The following is a 19,366-nucleotide window of genomic DNA, read 5'->3' as shown; positions in this document are numbered from 1 at the left end:
CCCGAGAAGTCGTCAGCGACAGAGGCACGAACTTTATTTCCAAATACATGAAGTCCCTCTGGCAACAGTGCGGGGTCACCTACAGATTCACAACCCCCTATCACCCTCAAGGGAACGGACTCGTTGAGCGGTTCAACCGCACGCTAAAGGGAATGATCGGGGGGTTGGAAGAGCCCCTCCGTTGCCAGTGGGATGTGCTGCTGCCGTGCCTCCTCTTCGCATATCGAGAAGTCCCCCAGAAATCCCTGGGCTTCAGCCCATTTGAACTGCTATATGGACACCCAGTGCGAGGGCCGCTCAGTCTCGTCAAAGAAGGCTGGGAGATGCCTCCGCTAAAGAACCCTCCAGATGTCTTCCGGTACCTCCTCACCCTCCGCAACCAGACCCGGCGGTTCAGAGAACTAGCGAAGGCCAACCTAGAGGCCAGTCAAGAGGACATGAAAAAATGGTATGACCAGAATGCCTCATCCATTGAATTCGAACCTGGCCAACAGGTATGGGTGATGTCCCCCACTGAGCCATGCGCCCTGCAAGACAAATGGACGGGGCCCTTCAAAGTAATAGAGCGCAAGGGTCCTGCCACTTATCTCATCGACATGGAATCCTCCCGGAACCCTCTCCGGGTCCTCCACGCTAACAGACTAAAGCCCCACTTTGTGCGAACAGAGCTCAGCCTCCTGATGGCCACAGACACTGGGGTTGAAGAAGACTCCGAGCCTCTCCCTGACCTCCTCCGGACTCAAGAGCAAGACGGCTCCGTGGATGGGGTCCGGCTCTCAGAGGCCCTCACCAGAGAACAACGCCAGGAGTGTCAAGCCCTCCTATCACAGTTCGCCAGCCTGTTCTCCCTCACCCCGGGTGTCACTTCCTGGTGTGTGCACGATGTGGATACCGGGGACAGCCCCCCTATCCGCCACCGGGCCTACCGCGTGCCAGACCGGGTACGGGCCTGCATCCAGGAAGAAATAGCCAAGATGCTCACGATCGGGGTCATCGAGCCCTCAGACAGTCCCTGGGCCAGCCCTGTCGTACTGGTCCCCAAAGCAGCTGCCCCCGGCACCACACCCGAACTCCGGTTCTGCGTCGACTACCGGGGCTTGAATGCGGTCACCAGAACAGACGCGCACCCCATCCCCCGGGCAGATGAACTAGTCGACCGAATGGGAGCTGCCCGCTACCTCAGCATCTTCGACTTGACAGCAGGCTATTGGCAGATCGGCCTCACACCCCGGGCGCAAGAACGTTCTGCCTTCTCCACCCCCGATGGCCATTACCATTTCACGGTCATGCCCTTCGGCATGAAGAATGCCCCAGCAACATTCCAACGGCTCGTCAATCAGGTCCTGGCGGGGCTCGAAGGATTCAGCGCCGCCTACCTAGACGACATCGCTGTATACAGCCACCATTGGACCGAGCACCTCCACCACCTCCGAGCAGTGCTGCAAGCCCTTCAGCGAGCTGGCCTCACGATCAAGGCCAGCAAGTGTCAAATTGGGCAAGGGTCTGTAACCTACCTCGGACACCAGGTGGGAAGCGGCCTAGTGGCCCCGCTACAGCTGAAAATTGCCGCCATCCAGGCCTGGCAGCCCCCCATCACCCAAACCGAGGTACGAGCCTTCCTGGGCCTCACGGGCTACTACCGAAGGTTCGTAAAAGACTATGGTACCATAGTGGGGCCCCTCACAGAACTCACGTCAAAGAACCAGCCCAAGAAAGTCACCTGGACCCCAGAGTGTCAAACTGCATTTGAACAATTAAAGGCCGCCATGTGTTCCGCCCCTGTGCTCCAGGCCCCAGACTACAGCCGGGAGTTCGTCGTCCAGACGGACGCCTCCGACCAGGGCATTGGGGCAGTCCTGTCTCAAGTGAACACCGAAGGCCTTGATCAACCGGTGGCCTTCATCAGCCGGAGACTCCTACCACGGGAGCAACGCTGGAGCACCATAGAGAGGGAAGCCTTCGCTGTGGTATGGGCCCTCAAGAAGCTCCGGCCCTACCTTTTCGGCACCCACTTTCGGGTGCAGACCGACCACCGACCCCTGCAATGGCTGATGCATATGCGGGGGGAGAACCCAAAGTTGCTACGCTGGTCCATCTCCTTGCAAGGTATGGACTTCACAGTCGAACACCGGCCTGGGCCAGATCACGCCAACGCGGATGGCCTGTCCCGGTTTTTCCGCCTCGACGAGGAGAGTCCCCAAGAGGATGGGTAACTCTCCCCGCCTTCAGCTGGGGGGGACGCATGTTGGACAGGCCACATGAAGGGCCGCTCTCCCCCGGCTCAACCAGGCCTGAGCCCAGTCCCGCAAGTACCACACACCACCATTGCACGTCCTCCGTCCCCTCAGGGACCCCTGCCCTCGAGCCTGCCGACCTCGAGGGTCCGATCCACTACCGGCCCACGCGCCCAGCCTGGGGCGCCATCTTGGACACTCCACCACGAGGCCGCCTGGCCCCCGATCGACCTCAACCCTGGGCCTGGCCCGGCCTCAGACATTCCGGCACCACCCTCCACTCAGGAGGTGAGCGGGCTACTTGGCAAGTCAATGGGAGAAAGAGGTGCCGATGGCTCTCCCCCACCAAGTGCCGCTCGCCCATCGCCTCCCCGGGCGCTGGCTCCACCCCCCTGCTGGGTGTCTGGACTCCCCCATCCCGGACCTCCCGACCTCCAAGTGCGAGGGTCCGGACATCAAAGCACGCCAGCCCTATAACTGGGGCAGCTCCAGAGCAGGAAGGCAGTTGTATCTTGGAGTCGAGAGACGTAAAGAGGAACTCATCCTGGACGGACTACTGGCGCTGCCATAGCTCTGTCCTGTGCACCATCGTCCTGCCTGTTGGCGCTGCCACAGCCGTCGTAACCTTCATCCTTCATCGTCGTCGGGACCTGCTGGCGTGGCCGCGGACCGTTGTAACCGTCATCTTCCACCGGGACCTGCAGGCTCCGCCGCGGACCGTCGTCCTTCCTTCATCCATCTCGGGACCTGCTTGGCTCCTCCACGGCCCGATCATCTAGAACGCCGAGCTCGAGGATTGAGAGCTATTTTGTACTCATTGGTAACTAAGACTGTCCCGCTACCCCTTTCCTAAACCAGAGACTAGAACCGAGGGGACCCCTGAGTCCAGACCTCCTTGTATCCATCCTCGTAACCTAAGAATTGCATATAAAGTTTCGTTAACCTTCAACCTTGTGTGGTGTCCGTCTGTGGGGGGGAAGTTACTTATCTGTACAGTCGTTGGAGACGGCTCTCCCTGGAGACCTCTCCCCGTAACCTCGGCCGACCCTCCCGGTCCGTCTAACAATATATATATATATATATATGCAGCAACAGCAGTAATTCCAAGGCTCCGCATACATCGACCCAAGAGAAACCACACGAATCCAAATGTAAATGAAGGCACAGGATTTATTGAAAGCCCAAGTCCAACAAAATCTTTTTTTTTTTTTTTTTTAAATGAAGGCACAGGATTTATTGAAAGCCCAAGTCCAACAAAATCTGACGCGTTTCGGGCCTCCGCCCTTGCTCACAGACAGTCAGTTAGTGTGGCATACACAGTTAAATACCCAGTGCTTCACAGTTTTTTTTGGTTTCAATTAACGTTTTTTTCTTTTTACAAACACTACACCATGTGGTCATGGAAAGAAAGGACATACTCCATTTTGAGCACTGAAACAGTCTGTTTTCCAAACAAATCGAATTATCAATTGTAATTCACTACAACAACATTAATAGGGTTAAAATCCACAAGAAAAATTGCTAAAGTCCATGTTAAAAATAAAGTGCATTTAGATGGCCAACAAATGCGACAAATACGATGATGCATATAGTAAGTTTGTCTAAAATACAAACAGAATCAAGCAAAAAGGCGCCTCATGTTACAATTCATTTAAAAAGACAATACAATCTTTTTAGATAAAACCCATACATTGTGCAAATTACGCAATCATGTGCAAACTTTATAGTAAATATCCTAATAAAGTGCAAATGCAATGTGCAAATCATGTTGTTTATATAAACATCATAAAGTGACGAAGTGCAGTATTGTGCAAAATAATGCAGAAATGTAAACAATCGGATAAAATCCAATATTTATGGGTTTTATATATCCTATCATGTAACATGGCAACAAAGATATTGAATGCCAGAAATGAAAAAAGGCCAACAATGATTTTGAACCAAAACATGGACCAGTAGTAAAAAAATCACTAACAATGTTAATGTGATTATAGGTAAGGAAAACAGAGATAGACAAATAGTCCCATGTGGCTATGTCCAAATGAAAATAGAAAAGTGTACCCCAAGAAAATAAAGAGGGAAAAAGCTTATATGGTTGCAACCATGAAGCAATATGTGATAAGGAAAAATAGAAAAATACTGAAGTGTACGTGTGAAATTCTGTATACAAAGGAAATGCCAAAAACACAAGACAGTATTAGCGAATATTGTTAACGGTAATCAGAAAAAATGAGCAACATAGACTTACAGGAAAACGTACAAATCTTCTGTATTGTTGAGCCCGTTTGGAAATCTACTGTCTAATTCCAAAATGAACTGGGACTCAAGTCTCCTAAGCATCCTATCTCTGTCCCCACCCCTCACAGGTTTATCTATAGAGGCGATGACAAAGTAAGATAGGCATTGTAAATCATTGTTATGATTGCTCTTAAAATGCCTGGCCACCGGATGTGTTGGATCATTGTTCACGATGGCCCGCAGATGCTGGAGGATCCTGACATGCACAGGTCGTCGTGTACTACCAACATACCTGAGTCCACATGTGCATGTCAGGACATATACGGCAAACTCAGTTTTGCAAGTAAACTGTCCCCTGATGTTAATTGGGTCAGAACTAAAAGGTGTGTAATACTGAGTAGTTGATTTGCCAAATTTGCACGCCCTGCACGAGGTACAGCGTTTGAAACCAAAACAAGATTTCATCCACTCTCCCTTCTTCCTAAGTTCAGGAAAATCATGGCATAAATGCGATCTCAGGAAGGGGCCCCTCCTAAAGGTCCCAATGGGACCATCAGGCAGTCTGGGCTTCAATACCTGATCAGTTAATAGGACTAGCCACCTTTGTGACATAATAGATCTTACTTGTCTCGCTTGCCTACTGTAGGCCGTTATGAGTCTGGGTGCTTCAGTGTTATCATGTGGGACACTATCAGGACTGATATTAGGCGTCTGATCTAGCAAGGATTCCCGAGTTCTGCTGTTGGCCTTCTGTAATGCAACCCTAAGAGTAGATTCACGGTAGCCCCTTTGTCTGACTCTCTCCAAGGCTTCCTTAGTGCAGATTTCAAGATCAATTTCTCTACTGCATATTCTTTTGATCCTGAGTAACTCGCCTAGTGGGATGTTATCCACTACATGTCTCGGATGAGCACTGCTGGCATGCAAAATGCTGTTGCCAGCAGTGCTTTTTCTATGCAGTCTCGTTGCTAGGTGTCCATTGTGTATAAAAAATTTTATATCCAAAAACTCAGCCTCACAGTCACTGATGGCTTTAGTGAATCTTAGATTTTCTGAGTTGGTGTTTAGACTCGTTACAAAGTTGTCAGCACTGGCAAGATCTCCCCGCCATAAAACAAAAACACCATCTATATAACGTATCCACAATAAAACATGTTCATCAAAAGTAATCGCATGTTGCTGCCTGAGGACCTGTTCCTCCCACCAGCCTACGTGTAAACATGCATAGCTGGGGGAAAAACAGGCCCCCATAGCAACTCCACACTTCTGTACAAAAATATCCTCCCCAAATAAAAAGAAATTATTATTAAGGCACCAAGTGGTTAATTCCATTAGTACTTTGTTGTGGCAGTAGCAGTTAATGGGTCTTTTGCCAAGAAAGAAATCGAGTGCTCTTAGACCAGATGTATGCTCTATGCTCGTATAGAGCGACTCGATATCCAAAGTGATCATCAACATATCACTACTCCATGGAATGTTTTTAATTTTGGCAATAAAATCACTGGTGTCCTTAACATAAGTAGGTAAATCTTTAACCAAATTTTGCAAAAAGTAGTCAATGTACTGTGTGACATGTTCTGCCACCCCCCCAATGGCCGAGATGATAGGCCGGCCAGGGACTGGTTCTACCTGCTTATGAACTTTTGGGAGTAGATATAACCTGGGCAAGATTGGAAACTCTACATGGAGAAAGTCAAACTCCTGAGCGGAAATCATACCGTCCCTTTTGCATTGATATAGCAACTTTTTCAACACATCCTTAGCATCATTGAAATGTTTGATGTTGGATTTAGAGTAACATGTTGTATCATTTAGTTGCCTCTTTGCTTCATTAATGTAGGCTTCCTGGGGCCAAATAACTACATTTCCCCCCTTGTCCGCAGTAGTTACAATAATATTGTGGTCGTTACCCAGTTTTTTAATGAGTGAGAAATACTCATTTTCTTTTTTGCTTTTGTAGCGTTTTTTGTGCTTCACTTTATAATACAACTTCTTAAGGTCTTCAACCACCACGTCCTGAAACACATCAATCGAATCCCGAGGCATGATATATATATATATATATATATATATCTACCTATATATATATATATATATATATATGTATATATATATATGTATATAGATAAATATATATATATATATTCTTTCACTCCTTCTCCACACCATACAAAGTAGGCACCAACTCCGTGAGGTAAATTTTCAAGGATTATTCTTTATTCCATACCGTAGACGCGTTTCGACGGACCCAGCCGCCTTGGTCACTACATACATATACATATATATATATATATATGTACACATATGTGCTTTAATAAATGCTGTGTGATTTTTGATCTCGTGCTATGTCAGAGCCAGTTCTTATATATATATTAATGCACACTGTGTACAAAGTATGACCTGCAGACCTCTTTGATTCCAGAAGTGATGAGGTAGATTGGGGAGTGCTCTGTCTCTTTTTTTTCTCTCGTCCCATTCCCCTTTCTCCATTTCTCCATTTCTACCACTGGCCCTCATATTTGAGCAAATGTGGTGTCCCTTCCTACACATAAACAATCGCCCCTACAGCGCAGGCACCCTTGCAGCATGGCGGTAGGAGGCCTGCACTGGTGCTAGGAAGGTTCTTTTGCTCCAGTTCTAGAGGAAACACCGGAGGCGCCGTAATCTTGTGAATTTAGCGCATCACTGCGTTTTTAAAACATCAGAGCACGGTCCTGCTGATTTTGGCGCTTTGACATTTTTTTTGTAAGTATTCCCTCATGTGTCAACAATCCTACCAACCCTAAAGAAAACAGTGTCTCAGTAAAGTTCCAGGACTTGATCTGTTCTTACCGTGTGTGCACAGATGTTTCTCAAGAGAGTCCTTAGAAGGATTTCTGACAGCTGCAAAGGTCCGCTGCTCTTTTGCACTGGTGGTGTGGTGCTGGAGGAAGAAGATTTGGCGGGCAGTTCAACGTGGTCCTCGAGTTGGTTAAACCCCAGCAGTGAAGCGATGTGCGACTGATCCTGTAAGCTGCTCAGCACCAGATCTAACTGCATTCTCTGGAAGGAGGATATAAAACTGAAACCAGAGAACTTCAAGCCTGGCAAAAACACTGACAGTCAGTGCACACTCACTAAAAACAAACATAATGAAGTGGCCATCAGAATGACCGCTCCACAGCCATGACCATTCAGCCCCATGAAATCTCCTTTTGATAGCCCTTAACGAAAACACTGCCCTGATGCCCCACTCGCCAGATTAGAGCACCAATGGTGCCACAGAGAACTTCTAGTGACCATAAGTCAGTCCCTCAAGGAAGGTCAGTGCCCAACCCCAGAGGTGCAGCCTCATCTACCATCTCCGCTAGCAAACTGGGAACATGCACATCTCGTACCGATGGTTTGAGAATGAGGATGCTATTCATGATGCAATCCATGTACTAATAGGTTGCATCAATAATTACCATTTGCATTGGGTTTCAAAATGATGTGCCTAAAGTATATTAATTTGGCAGGATGCATTTTGAGATCTCCTGTGATCGGTTGAGAACGTAGAGCTGGAGGTCTACAAGGGACAGTAGACCTCTGTCTCTGGATTTGAATATCCAAAGGGAAAACCTTTTTTAAGCATTTTTGTAAGAAATCAGATTATTGGTTGAGGGCTGTAAAAAAAACAGTCACTTAATCTGTGCTTAACTCTCTGATAGCGTTGAACAAAAACAGTCAGGCTTAACTTAGAGGCAATGTGTAAAGTATTTATGCAGCACACAAACTGTAATAAAGTGAACGCAAAACACAAGAAACATCCCACACCAATTTAGAAACATAGAGAAAAATGTAATAAATAAAATGATGCCAAAATGACAAAGATCCAAACAGTAGAACTAGACATATGCATTTTTAGTCATTCAGTCAGTCAAAGCTTTTATTATCGGTAAAATACCATAAAAAGACAGATATACATGATTACAGATAAGGATACACAATTGCAGCTAATAAGTAAGGATATTTAAAAAAAAATTCATACATTACAGGCCATACACACATAAAAATGTCTTAAATAGGTAAAAAAGAGAATTGTAAAATGTGTAGGTACGTTATAAAAAGAGGATGGCACTCTTGATAAACAATCTATAGGCATTATGCATTTTTAAAAAAAGCCTCATTCGTTACCATGTTTATTCTACTGCACGAATTGTGATTTGTGGGCTTTCGGTTTTTAGTTTTGCACACCTAGTATACCACATAGACAGGAGAAATCTAGCAGTTGCAAACACTATCAGGGGGGGTGGTATCATATTTAAGGATTCTAAATACCTCCCTGTAGTCCCTAAGACCCCTGGACCTACAAAGTTGAATGATTCATTTCTCTCTTGCCTTTGCGTACAGGGGGCAGAAAAGCAAAACATGCATATCTGTCTCTCTGCTACTCTCACACCCAGGACAGGAACTGACAGTATGTAGGGCATTAGACCACTTGTGCGTTACACCCCTGAGAGGCAATGAACCATGTCTAAACTGAATAAATAGTTTCTTAGCTAGGGGAGGCTGGATATCATCCAAAAATATCTAAAAATGAGGATGGGCTTTGATATCCAAAAAGATGTTAGTCAGCCTACCCATGGGAGAGTTAGTTGTTATAAGTTCCATTCGGTAGCGCTTTAGAGCCACATTCAGTAGTTTCTTAGAATACAATGGACAGGTTTCCTCAGGGGACGACCACATGTCCCCCATACCTAGAGCGTGGCAGAGATGCTTGATGTAGTTTAGCCAGGGAATTTTCCCTGTGCTTCCCCTGGATAAAAGATCCCCCAGGTCCTCCCTGTAGCTCGAGAGCTCGGGGGTCGACCATAGGCATCTCCAGTACAGGAGAGGATGATTTGAGACAATCTCCTGGATGGGAACCAAACCTAAATCATTGGGAGTCTCAGGAGGTGCCTGATAAAACTGTTCTCAGTGAGGGATAGGGGGGCAGCACTAACATGTCCCTATAGGTATACGCCATAAAGTGTCCCCCCTCATGCCTGGGCTTTATAAATCTCCATGGGTGGCTCAGCAATTTAGAGGAGGTGTCGTTAAAAACCTTTAAGATGCCACCAGATGATTGGGCCAACTTCAGGTTGGCCTTGGCCATATGAGACCCCAATCCATTCTGTCATTAAGTGTGACCCCCAAATAATCGAAGGAAGACAACTAGACACTCGATCCAACACCGTTCCATCCATAAGGGGGCGGGGGCAGTTGGCCAGTTTACTGTTATAAACCATGAACTTTGTTTTAGAGAGATTGATTTCCAAGTTCCTCGAACTGCAAAAGGAGCAGAATGCCTCTAATGTACGCTTTATGCCCGTCAATGATTTTGACAATAGAAGGGTGTCATCAGCGAACATTAGGGCAGGTTTATTATGCCCCACTAAGCTCGGAGAGTCAAGGTCTCTTGCTCCCAGTAGGTGGTCTATCAACCCATTGAGGAAAAGGGGGAAGAGGGTGGGGGCCAAGATGCACCCCCGCCTCACTCCCTTTTCCACCGGGAACGGAGCCTACAGCTCCCCACTCCTCCCATATCTCACCCTAGCGTATGTACCTTGGTGCATACGTTTGAATAGGTGACACAATTAGGCCGGAGCGCCCATCTCCAACAATATTGCCCAAGGCTTATCCCTTTGGACCAGGTCAAATGCGGACCGAAGGTCCACGAAAATCAAATGCAGGCTACTTGCCCCAATAGAGACCGTCTTCCAGTAGACCAACTGTAATCTAAACAGTTGGTCAATGGTGGAAACCTTTGCACGTAAGCCCGCTTGGAGGGATTTTAGGATGTGTTGTTCGTCCATCCAACTCTGCAACCTTGTTAGAAGTAAGCGGGCAAATAATTTCTGGAGGACGTCGATCAGACTTATGGGGCGGTAGTTGGCCGGGTCAAGAGGGGAAGGTTTTTGTGGAAGGGAATGATTTCGGCACCCAGCAAGGTTGGGGGGATCTCAAGGCCCTGTAGGATGGCATTAAAATAAACCCAGATATAGGGGGCCCAAACCTTTTGTTCACTTCGGTATAGATTGCCAGGCATCCTATCAAGGCCCGGGGCCTTCCCCAGCGTCAAACTGCAGAGGGCCGCCTGCACTTCACAGAGGGTGCAGGGTGGTCAAATAAGGCCCGAGGCTTCCGGGTGTACTGGAACCATAGAACTTATTTGGGTCACAGGCTCTACTCGAAGTTCAGGATTACTACGTGAATAGAGAGGCTTAAAGTGATCTAGCCAAACCTCTTCGCTAAGGTTAGGGGTGATGGCAGACGTCCCATCAGCCGACCCAACTCGCACGAGGTTCCAGAAAGACCTGTAGGCTCGGGCTTCCAGGGCTGCTTTAATGTTTTCCCACCTTGAGGCCTCCCACTCGAACCTGGCCTCTTAATCAAACTCTTATATATCCCTCGCATTTCTAATGCTAGACTGGGACCCCAATTTAACCTCCTTTACCAGGGACTTTTTAGCCAGCCTACAATTTTTGTTAAACCAATGGTCACGTTTTTTTTCCCTTGGCCTCTTAGTATCGGTAGAATAAAAGTAACCGGCCAGGGAGCAGAGAAGCTTAATATGGATACGCTGCAAACCCTGGGGGTAGAGATGGGGGGGATCGCAATTGGTGCTCAAGAGGTGAGAAACCTCTGATAGAGAGCATACGACATGACGATATAACTCCGCTAGCTTATCAAGCGCTAACACGATCTTCGCCCACCTGATTCGTCTCCCACCTGCCACTGTAACCAGGTTCAAGTTAATGATAGTCTCAGTTCTCCCCTGTTCGTTACAGTGGTCCAATATGTTTGATAGTTCTAATGACAATAAGTTATGGTCACTATTGACCCTTGGGATGACGGAAAAAGCTCTCAATCGGGCCCAGAATTCGACATTTATGTTATGTTGTTATGTTAGTTGAATTTTTGAGCGCACAGCTGCCCCAGCAAAGGGGCGTCCCGGCGCTATAGCAGGAAAGGTAACTGTTAGACGGACCGGGAGGGTCGGCCGAGGATAAGGGGAGCGGTCTCCAGGGAGAGCCGACTCCAGTGACCGTACAGACAAGTAACTTCCCCCCCACAGACGGACACCACACAAGGGTAAGGTTCAACGAGATTTTATAGGCGATTCTTAAAGTACGATAAAATGGTACAAGGAGGTCTGGACTCAGGGGTCCCCTCGATTCTGGTCTCTGGTTTGGGGAAAGGGTAGCGGGACAGTCTTGGTTACCAAAAGATGGAAATAGCTCTCAATCCTCGAGCTCGGCGTTCTAGATGATCGGGCCGCGGCGGAGCCAGCAGGTCCCGAGATGGACGAAGGAAGCGACGGTCCGCGGCGGAGCCAGCAGGTCCCGAAGAAGATGATGGTTGCAAACGGTCCGCGGCCACGCCAGCAGGTCCCGACGACGATGAAGGATTACGAAGGTTACGAAGGTTGCGGCAGCACCAGCAGGCAGGGTGATGGTGCACAAGGCAGAGCTACGGCAGCGCCAGTAGTCCGTCAAGGATGAGTTCTTCTTTACGTCTCTCGACTCCAAGATACAACTGCCTTCCTGCTCTGGAGCTGCCCCAGTTATAGGGCTGGTGTTCTTTGATGTCCGGACCCTCGCACTTGGAGGTCGGGAGGTCCGGGATGGGGGAGTCCAGACACCCAGCAGGGGGGTGGGGCCAGCGCCCGGGGAGGCGATGGGCGAGCGGCACTTGGCGGGGAGAGCCATCGACACCTCTTTCTCCCATTGACTTGCCAAGTAGCCCGCTCACCTCCTGGGTGGATGGTGGTGCCGGGATGTCTGAGGCCTGGCCAGGCCCAGGGTTGAGGTCGATCGGGGGCCAGGCGGCCTCGTGGTGGAGTGTCCAAGATGGCGCCCAGGATGGGCGCGCGGGCCAGCAGTGGATCGGGTCCACGAGGTCGATATGTTCGAAGGCAAGGGTCCCTGAGGGGACGGAGGACGTGCAATGGTGGTGTGTGGTACCTGTGTGACCGGGCTCGGACCGGGTTGGGCCGGGGGAGAGCGGCCCTTCATGTGGCCTGTCCAACATGCGTCCCCCCCAGCTGAAGGCGGGGAGAGTTACCCATCCTCTTGGGGACTCTCCTCGTCGAGGCGGAAGAACCGGGACAGGCCATCTGCGTTGGCGTGATCCGGCCCAGGCCGGTGTTCAACTGTGAAGTCCATCCCTTGTAGGGAGATGGACCAACGTAGTAACTTCGGGTTTTCCCCCCGCATCTGCATCAGCCACTGCAGGGGTCGGTGATCGGTCTGCACCCGAAAGTGTGTGCCAAAGAGGTAGGGCCGGAGCTTCTTGAGGGCCCATACTACAGCGAAGGCCTCCCTCTCTATGGTGCTCCAGCGTTGTTCCCGTGGTAGGAGGCGCCTGCTGATGAAGGCCACTGGCTGATCAAGGCCTTCGGTGTTCACTTGAGACAGGACTGCCCCAATGCCATGGTCGGAGGCATCCGTCTGGACGACGAACTCCCGGTTGTAGTCGGGGGCCTGGAGCACCGGGGCGGTACACATGGCGGCTTTCAATTGTTCGAATGCTGTTTGGCACTCCGGGGTCCAGTTGACTTTTTTGGGTTGATTTTTTGACGTGAGTTCTGTGAGGGGCCCCACGATAGTACCATAGTCTTTCACGAACCTTCGGTAATAGCCCGTGAGGCCCAGGAAGGCTCGTACCTCGGTCTGGGTGATGGGTGGCTGCCAGGACTGGATGGCGGCAATTTTGAGCTGCAGAGGGGCCACCAGGCCGCTTCCCACCTGGTGCCCGAGGTAGGTCACAGATCCTTGCCCAATTTGACATTTGCTGGCCTTGATCGTGAGGCCAGCTCGCTGGAGGGCTTGTAGCACTGCTCGGAGGTGGTGGAGGTGCTCGGACCAATGGTGGCTGTATACAGCGATGTCGTCTAGGTAGGCGGCACTGAACCCTTCGAGCCCCGCCAGGACCTGATTGACGAGCCGCTGAAATGTTGCTGGGGCATTTTTCATGCCGAAGGGCATGACCTTGAAATGGTAATGCCCATCGGGGGTGGAAAAGGCAGAACGTTCTTGGGCCCGGTGTGTGAGGCCGATTTGCCAGTAGCCCGCCGTCAGGTCGAAAATGCTGAGGTAGCGGGCAGCTCCCATGCGGTCGATTAGTTCATCCGCCCGGGGGATGGGATGTGCGTCTGTTCTGGTGACCGCATTCAAGCCCCGGTAGTCGACGCAGAACCGGAGTTCCGGTGGGGTGCCAGGGGCGGCCGCTTTGGGGACCAGTACTACAGGGCTGGCCCAGGGGCTGTCTGAGGGCTCGATGACCCCGAGTGTGAGCATTTTGGCTACCTCTTCCTGGATGCAGGCCCGTACCCGATCTGGCACGCGGTAGGCCCGGTGGCGGATAGGGGGGCTGTCCCCCGTGTCCACATCGTGCACACACCAGGAAGTGACCCCTGGGGTGAGGGAGAACAGGTTGGCGAACTGTGACAGGAGGACTCGACACTCCTGGTGTTGCTCTCGGGTGAGGGCCTCCGAGAGTCGGACCCCATCCACGGAGCCGTCTTTCTCCTGAGTCCGTAGGAGGTCAGGGAGGGGCTCGGAGTCCTCTTCAACCCCATTGTCGGTGGCCATCAGGAGGCCGAGTTCGGAGCGCACAAAGTGGGGTTTCAGTCTGTTAGCGTGGAGGACCCGGAGGGGGTTCCGGGAAGATTCCATGTCGATGAGATAGGTGGCAGGACCCTTGCGCTCGACTACTTTGAAGGGCCCCGTCCACTTGTCTTGCAGGGCGCAGGGTTCGGTGGGGGACATCACCCATACCTGTTGCCCAGGTTCAAATTCGATGGAGGAGGCATTCCGGTCATCCCACTTTTTCATGTCCTCTTGACTGGCCTCTAGGTTGGCTTTTGCCAGCTCTCTGAACCGCCGGGTCTGGTTGCGGAGTGTTAGGAGGTACCGGAAGACATCTGGTGGGTTCTTTAGAGGGGGCATCTCCCAGCCCTGTTTGACTAGGCTGAGCGGCCCCCGCACTGGATGTCCATATAGCAGTTCAAACGGGCTGAAACCCAGGGACTTCTGGGGAACCTCTCGATATGCGAAGAGGAGGCACGGCAGCAGTACATCCCACTGGCGACGGAGGGGTTCTTCCAACCCCCCGATCATCCCTTTGAGCGTGCGGTTGAACCGCTCAACGAGTCCGTTTCCTTGAGGGTGATAGGGGGTCGTGAATCGGTAGGTAACCCCGCACTGTTGCCAGAGGGACTTCATATATTTGGAAATAAAGTTCGTGCCTCTGTCGCTGACGACTTCTCGGGGGAAGCCCACACGGGAGAAGATCCCCATTAGAGCCCGGCCGACTACCGGGGCTGTCACAGTTCGCAGGGGAACAGCCTCGGGGTAGCGGGTGGCGTGGTCCACTAGCACCAGGATGAACCGATGACCTTGTTTTGTGCGCGGGTCCAGGGGCCCCACGATGTCTATCCCGACCCTCTCGAACGGCGTGGTGACCACGGGAAAAGGTTGCAGGGGGGCTTTTAGTTTGCGGCCGCTCTTTCCACTGGCTTGGCACGTGGGGCAAGATCGGCAATGCTGGTGTACATCGTTCCTCATTTTGGGCCAGAAGAAGTGGGTCACCAGACGACTGTAGGTTTTATCTTGACCCAGGCGTCCCGCCAGGGGGACATCGTGGGCCAGGTTTAGCAGAAAGTCTCTAAAACGGAGGGGCACCACCAGTACTCGGCTGGCCCCCAGCTCCGCGATTCTTTGCTCACTGTACAGCAGGTCATTGTCCCAGTAGACCCAGTGAGTGCCGGAGGTATCCCCTGCGCCTTGGGCAAGCGCTTGCTGGTGGAGTCCCTCGAGGGAGGGACAGGTCTTCTGTTCTTGGCGAAATTGTTCTTGCGTGGGCCCCCCCTCTTGAGGCCACTGGTCGAGGTTAGTGAGGTCTGGAGGTTGAGCTTGTTCTGGGGGGACGTCACGGTCGGTGGTTTCGGCTGGGGCGACCGGAGGCGGTGGCGCCGGCCATTCGGGTTCCTCTGGGCGGGGGCTGGCACGGGCGGCCATGGACCGGGTGGTGACGCACGCCCAGTCCGGGACGCCTAACATCCCCAGGTGTTCTCTTCGTTCCACGGCGGCCCACGGGGAGCTTTCAAGGTCATTCCCCAGGAGGCAGTCTACGGGGGCATCGTCTCGGACCGTGACTTTCAACATGCCGGAGACCCCCCCCCATTCGAAAGGGACGCAGGCCATCCGACACAGACTTTCCGAGTTATCGGCTGAACGTACAGGGCAGAGAATGTTCGGTAGATACTGTTCCGGGGTCACCAGGTGACAGCGGACGGCTGTTACACTGGCCCCAGTGTCACGAAGGGCTTCAGCCCGGCGTCCATTGATGCTCACCCATTGGCTGTACTTCTGGGTGTTAGCGGGTAGGGGGACCCGCGGGACCATGTCTTTCCCCCCTAAGCAGGCTAGAGCCATGGCGGCTGGCTCCCATTCCTGATGCTCTTGCTCATATTCTTCTTGCTCCTCGGAGATCTGTTCTTCCCCCAGGGCAGCAGCAGCCACCTGGCGGGGTCTTGAGCTCTGGTACTGTGGGCAATTTGGATCGTTGGCATAGTGGCCGACTCGTTGGCATCGATGGCACGTAACATTGGCTCGGTATCCCGGTCGCGCCGGGGCGCTGCCCCGGTTGGCCGGGGGGGTGGTGCTGACCGCGGGGGCGACCGGAGCGTTGTCTCTTCCGTGTCCTTGGCCTCCTCCTCCTCGGGGACGGTGCTGACCATTGTTGTTCCGGTTCTGTTCGTAGGACCCATTCCGGCCCACTCTGGTGATTTCCCATCGGTCAGCTTCGGCTGCGAGCTGCCGGGGATCGGTTAACTTGCTGTCGAGGAGGTGCTGGCGGAGTTCAATAAAGCAATTGTTCGATAGGTGCTCCCATACCATGAGATTGAACAGTTGTTCGTAGGTTGTAACCTTGCTTCCTTTGATCCAGCCCTCGAAGGCTCGGCTAAAGTAGGTTACATAGTCCACCCAAGTTGTACCCGGGATGCGGGTGCAGTCTCGGAACCTCTGACGGTACATTTCGGGTGTGAGGCCATAGCGGGTGAGGAGGGCAGCTTTCATATGGTCATAGGAGGTCATCTGGTGGTCCGGGAGCTGTAGCAGGGTGTCGCGGCCCTCATTGAGGAATCTCCCCCATAGGCCGGCTCCCCAGTCGTTTCTATCGATCCGGTGTGCAGTCATAGCGATTTCATAGGCTTTAAACCATTGCTGGATGTCGTCCTCTCGGAAGTATTCTCGAACGACATCCTTGGGGATGTGTACCTTTTTCTCCGTTGTCCCTGGGGTGTGGGGTTGCTCGAACACCCCTATTTCTTTATTCTGCTTGCGTAAATCAATCTCAGCTAGTCGTCGCTCGTGTTCATATGCCAGTTTCTTTTCCTCGAGCTCCCTTTGTCTCTGTTTCTCCTCTCTTTCTTCTCGGAGACGCAGGTGCTCTAAGTTTATTTTCTGTTCGGCCAACTTAAGTTCAACGTCCATTTTGAGCCGAGCCATTTCTAGCTCGTGTAGTCGGGTTTTTTCTCGTTCCTGGATCTCGTCTTGCGAGAGACCCGTTCTTTGCTCTTCAGGAGCCATGGTGGTTTTTGCTGCGATGCTTCGATCGGGGGTTCCGGCGACCCCGGTCTCTGCCCAAGACTCTAGGGCATGCTTGAAATCGTCTTTGGTACTTAGTCCGGTGGTAGCGATACCTAGTTCGATGCAGAATTGTTTTAGTTCACGATGGTTGTACTCGTCCAATTTCTCCATCTGGAATTTCTCGGTGGATCCGCTTTCTTTAGTTGTCATCTTGATTTCGTCGTGGGGTGAGCTACTGTCTGTACGATTATGCGGTGATTCGGATCGCGCCGCTGGCCACCAATGTTAGACGGACCGGGAGGGTCGGCCGAGGATAAGGGGAGCGGTCTCCAGGGAGAGCCGACTCCAGTGACCGTACAGACAAGTAACTTCCCCCCCACAGACGGACACCACACAAGGGTAAGGTTCAACGAGATTTTATAGGCGATTCTTAAAGTACGATAAAATGGTACAAGGAGGTCTGGACTCAGGGGTCCCCTCGATTCTGGTCTCTGGTTTGGGGAAAGGGTAGCGGGACAGTCTTGGTTACCAAAAGATGGAAATAGCTCTCAATCCTCGAGCTCGGCGTTCTAGATGATCGGGCCGCGGCGGAGCCAGCAGGTCCCGAGATGGACGAAGGAAGCGACGGTCCGCGGCGGAGCCAGCAGGTCCCGAAGAAGATGATGGTTGCAAACGGTCCGCGGCCACGCCAGCAGGTCCCGACGACGATGAAGGATTACGAAGGTTACGAAGGTTGCGGCAGCACCAGCAGGCAGGGTGATGGTGCACAAGGCAGAGCTACGGCAGCGCCAGTAGTCCGTCAAGGATGAGTTCTTCTTTACGTCTCTCGACTCCAAGATACAACTGCCTTCCTGCTCTGGAGCTGCCCCAGTTATAGGGCTGGTGTTCTTTGATGTCCGGACCCTCGCACTTGGAGGTCGGGAGGTCCGGGATGGGGGAGTCCAGACACCCAGCAGGGGGGTGGGGCCAGCGCCCGGGGAGGCGATGGGCGAGCGGCACTTGGCGGGGAGAGCCATCGACACCTCTTTCTCCCATTGACTTGCCAAGTAGCCCGCTCACCTCCTGGGTGGATGGTGGTGCCGGGATGTCTGAGGCCTGGCCAGGCCCAGGGTTGAGGTCGATCAGGGGCCAGGCGGCCTCGTGGTGGAGTGTCCAAGATGGCGCCCAGGATGGGCGCGCGGGCCAGCAGTGGATCGGGTCCACGAGGTCGATATGTTCGAAGGCAAGGGTCCCTGAGGGGACGGAGGACGTGCAATGGTGGTGTGTGGTACCTGTGTGACCGGGCTCGGACCGGGTTGGGCCGGGGGAGAGCGGCCCTTCATGTGGCCTGTCCAACAGTAACATAACTAACCACACAGACAAAGTAGGGGGTAATTAGTAAGACAGAGGAAAAAAATAAGTTTTAACAGCTTTCCTGAAGGTCAAAAGGTCTTCTAAAGAGCGAATGTAGACAGGGAGTGCGTTCCACAATTTGGAGGCCAACACCGTAAACGATCGGCCACCTAGTCTACATTTTTGGAAACGAGGAACAAGTGCCAGATTTTGGCCGGCAGAACGAAGGCTGCGCAACGGGGTGTACGAAGTTAGAAGGTGCTGGAGGATGGTGGGAGTGTCAGTTTCAAGAATTTTAAACGCAAAGCAAAGGGTCTTAAACTCTATGCGTCTAATTACTGGTAGCCAGTGCAATTTGAAGATTGTACTGCGGGCTGAGCAGAAGCGCGGCAAGCCCACCAGGGCCCTGGCTGCCGCTTTCTGCACCCGTTGGAGTCGCAGGACTTCCGCCTGGTTGGCGCCCAAAAACAGTGAGCTCGCGTAATCGAGCCTCGATAATACGCTAGCTTGGATCACCATCTGGCGAGTGGGGGCATCAAAAAGTTTGAGGATAGGCCTCAAACCACGCAAAATGCCGAAGCACATGGATGCCACCTTCTTAGTATGGAACGAGAAGGTTAGTTTGGAATCTAACCAGACGCCAAGATTTTTAAGTTCAGAAACAGGTTTTGGGGGAGGTCCCAGCTCCTTAGGCCACCAGCTAGCACCCCACAGATCAGGATGTTTCCCCAGTACCATCACCTCAGTTTTGAGGGCGTTGAGCTGTAAACAGTTGGCCGTAAGCCAACTAGCAACAGCCCTCAGACCATCCGCAAAATTTGATGCCAGTTGGTCAGAGTCCCCGTTAAGAGCCACCGCCAACTGGGTATCATCGGCGTATGATACCATAGTGAGGCCCCAACTCTTCGCAACCTCCGCCAAAGGTTGAACGTAGAGGTTGAAGAGAGTGGGGCTCAACGCCGA

At 51.9% G+C, this 19,366-nt stretch overlaps 1 protein-coding gene across 1 annotated transcript in view; it reads right to left on the bottom strand.

Annotated features, from left to right (window-relative positions):
- The window catches only part of LOC147725878 (putative E3 ubiquitin-protein ligase HERC1), a 1,064,842-nt gene that overhangs the window by 861,402 nt on the left and 184,074 nt on the right, over window positions 1-19,366 (bottom strand). The window contains exon 14 of the mRNA XM_086963380.1: window positions 7,305-7,514. Coding sequence (XP_086819506.1) covers window positions 7,305-7,514 — 210 coding nt within the window. The remainder of the gene's footprint in view (window positions 1-7,304; window positions 7,515-19,366) is intronic.

The sequence above is a fragment of the Lissotriton vulgaris genome, chromosome 3_1 (genome assembly GCF_964263255.1).
Source record: "Lissotriton vulgaris chromosome 3_1, aLisVul1.2, whole genome shotgun sequence".
NCBI classification, from domain to species: Eukaryota; Metazoa; Chordata; class Amphibia; order Caudata; family Salamandridae; genus Lissotriton; species Lissotriton vulgaris.
The sequence above is the reverse complement of the archived record's forward strand: the minus strand, read 5'-3'. Positions and strand labels throughout refer to the sequence as shown.